Source organism: Parasteatoda tepidariorum, chromosome 9 (genome assembly GCF_982258835.1).
Source record: "Parasteatoda tepidariorum strain Cologne lab strain chromosome 9, Ptep-v5.0, whole genome shotgun sequence".
Classification (NCBI taxonomy): Eukaryota; Metazoa; Arthropoda; class Arachnida; order Araneae; family Theridiidae; genus Parasteatoda; species Parasteatoda tepidariorum.
This window is the reverse complement of record NC_141763.1, coordinates 96,089,911-96,091,254: the sequence shown is the minus strand read 5'-3', so window position 1 is coordinate 96,091,254 and position 1,344 is coordinate 96,089,911. Positions and strand designations below refer to the sequence as shown.

The following is a 1,344-nucleotide window of genomic DNA, read 5'->3' as shown; positions in this document are numbered from 1 at the left end:
TGTATTTCGTTTAAGATCTGAGCAAGGTTTCCTCGCCGTTGTTTAAAGATAGATAATAGCATTTCTCTCTAATGGGATGTTATCTTTTAAATTACGAGGAAATTAAATCTCTCTTTAACCGGGACTTGGACTTAGGACCGGGACTTGGGACCGGAAAACTTGAGACTTAGTAAATTAACGTCTCAAAATGCTTTTAGTCGCAGGATAAAGGCACCTTCGGTCTCAGGGTTACCAGCAACTTCATCACAAAAATGCATGCAACGATGGTTTGATAGCTTTTTATAATATATCAAAATTTATTGCTAAATCTGGGAAAGCTCAAACCATCGGAGCAGCCATCCAGCCAAATCCAATGTAATAAATAAAAAAAATCCGATAAGCAACGATACAGTGCGGCAACGAAATGAGATGGCTGAAGGCGTTGAAATTTCTTTATTCAAACTTTTGATATCGAATGAATTTTCTCCTCAAGCTGAGGAATCAACCTTGCCAGGTAATGCAGGCTTTACTGTAGGCATAGTTCTGGTTTGTAAGGGTTGAAAAATTATTGAAGAGATGCTTTTTGCAAGAAGCTTGATTGCAGATATCAAAGGTAAATCTATTTTTAATACAGTCAAAGATTATTTTAAAGAGAAGAACATTCCTCTTTGCGAATACTATGTCTGCTGCCACTGATGGACCTTCTGCAATGGTGGGTCGACATCGTGGGTTTATCGCCCTTTTGAAAAGGGAGATACCAGATATTTTAACTATTCATTGCGTGATTCACAGGAATCATTTAGTTGGAATCTCAGAGATCGTTTGCATGAGTCATTGCAATATGTTCATCTCTGCTGTCAACAAAATTCGCAGTAGTATTCTCAACGATCGATGATTATTCAGAGCAGCTGCGTGAAGAACGATGAAGAACGCTTGCTACTACAGACCGAGATTCGCTGGCTTTCAAAACTCCTTTTGTAGAAGGAGAATTTTGGTCGGAATGAGTTCAGCCAATTTCCAATCTTATCGGATCCTAAAAAGAATGGTGAAAACTCCCTTTGATGATGCACACGAATATTGCCAACACCTTGACTCTTCGCACATGGACTTTTCTGACCATTTTAAGGTTGTTTTGTCCCTGGAAAGTCCCTCAGTGGGTTATGAACCCTTTTGTGAATATTGAAACAGTAGAGGTTCATATTCAGGAGGAATGGGTCGAATTTTCAACTAATGAAACTTTGATGGAAACTAATGGATTTGGTGGATTTTCAACTAATGAAAATGGTGATCGTCTAACAGAATTTTTGCTTCAAAGTAACATCAGTCGCCCTCACCCTGGACTGTGGATTATCGTTAAACTTTTTT

General features: G+C 38.5%; 1 protein-coding gene across 1 annotated transcript; it reads left to right on the top strand.

The window, feature by feature from the left end:
- The first annotated feature begins 408 nt into the window (after positions 1-408).
- LOC139426727 (uncharacterized) lies at positions 409-874 on the top strand. Its single transcript, XM_071186526.1, has 2 exons — positions 409-525; positions 632-874. Exons 1-2 carry the CDS (start codon positions 409-411, stop codon positions 872-874), a joined length of 360 nt encoding a protein of 119 aa, XP_071042627.1.
- The last annotated feature ends 470 nt before the right edge of the window (positions 875-1,344 follow it).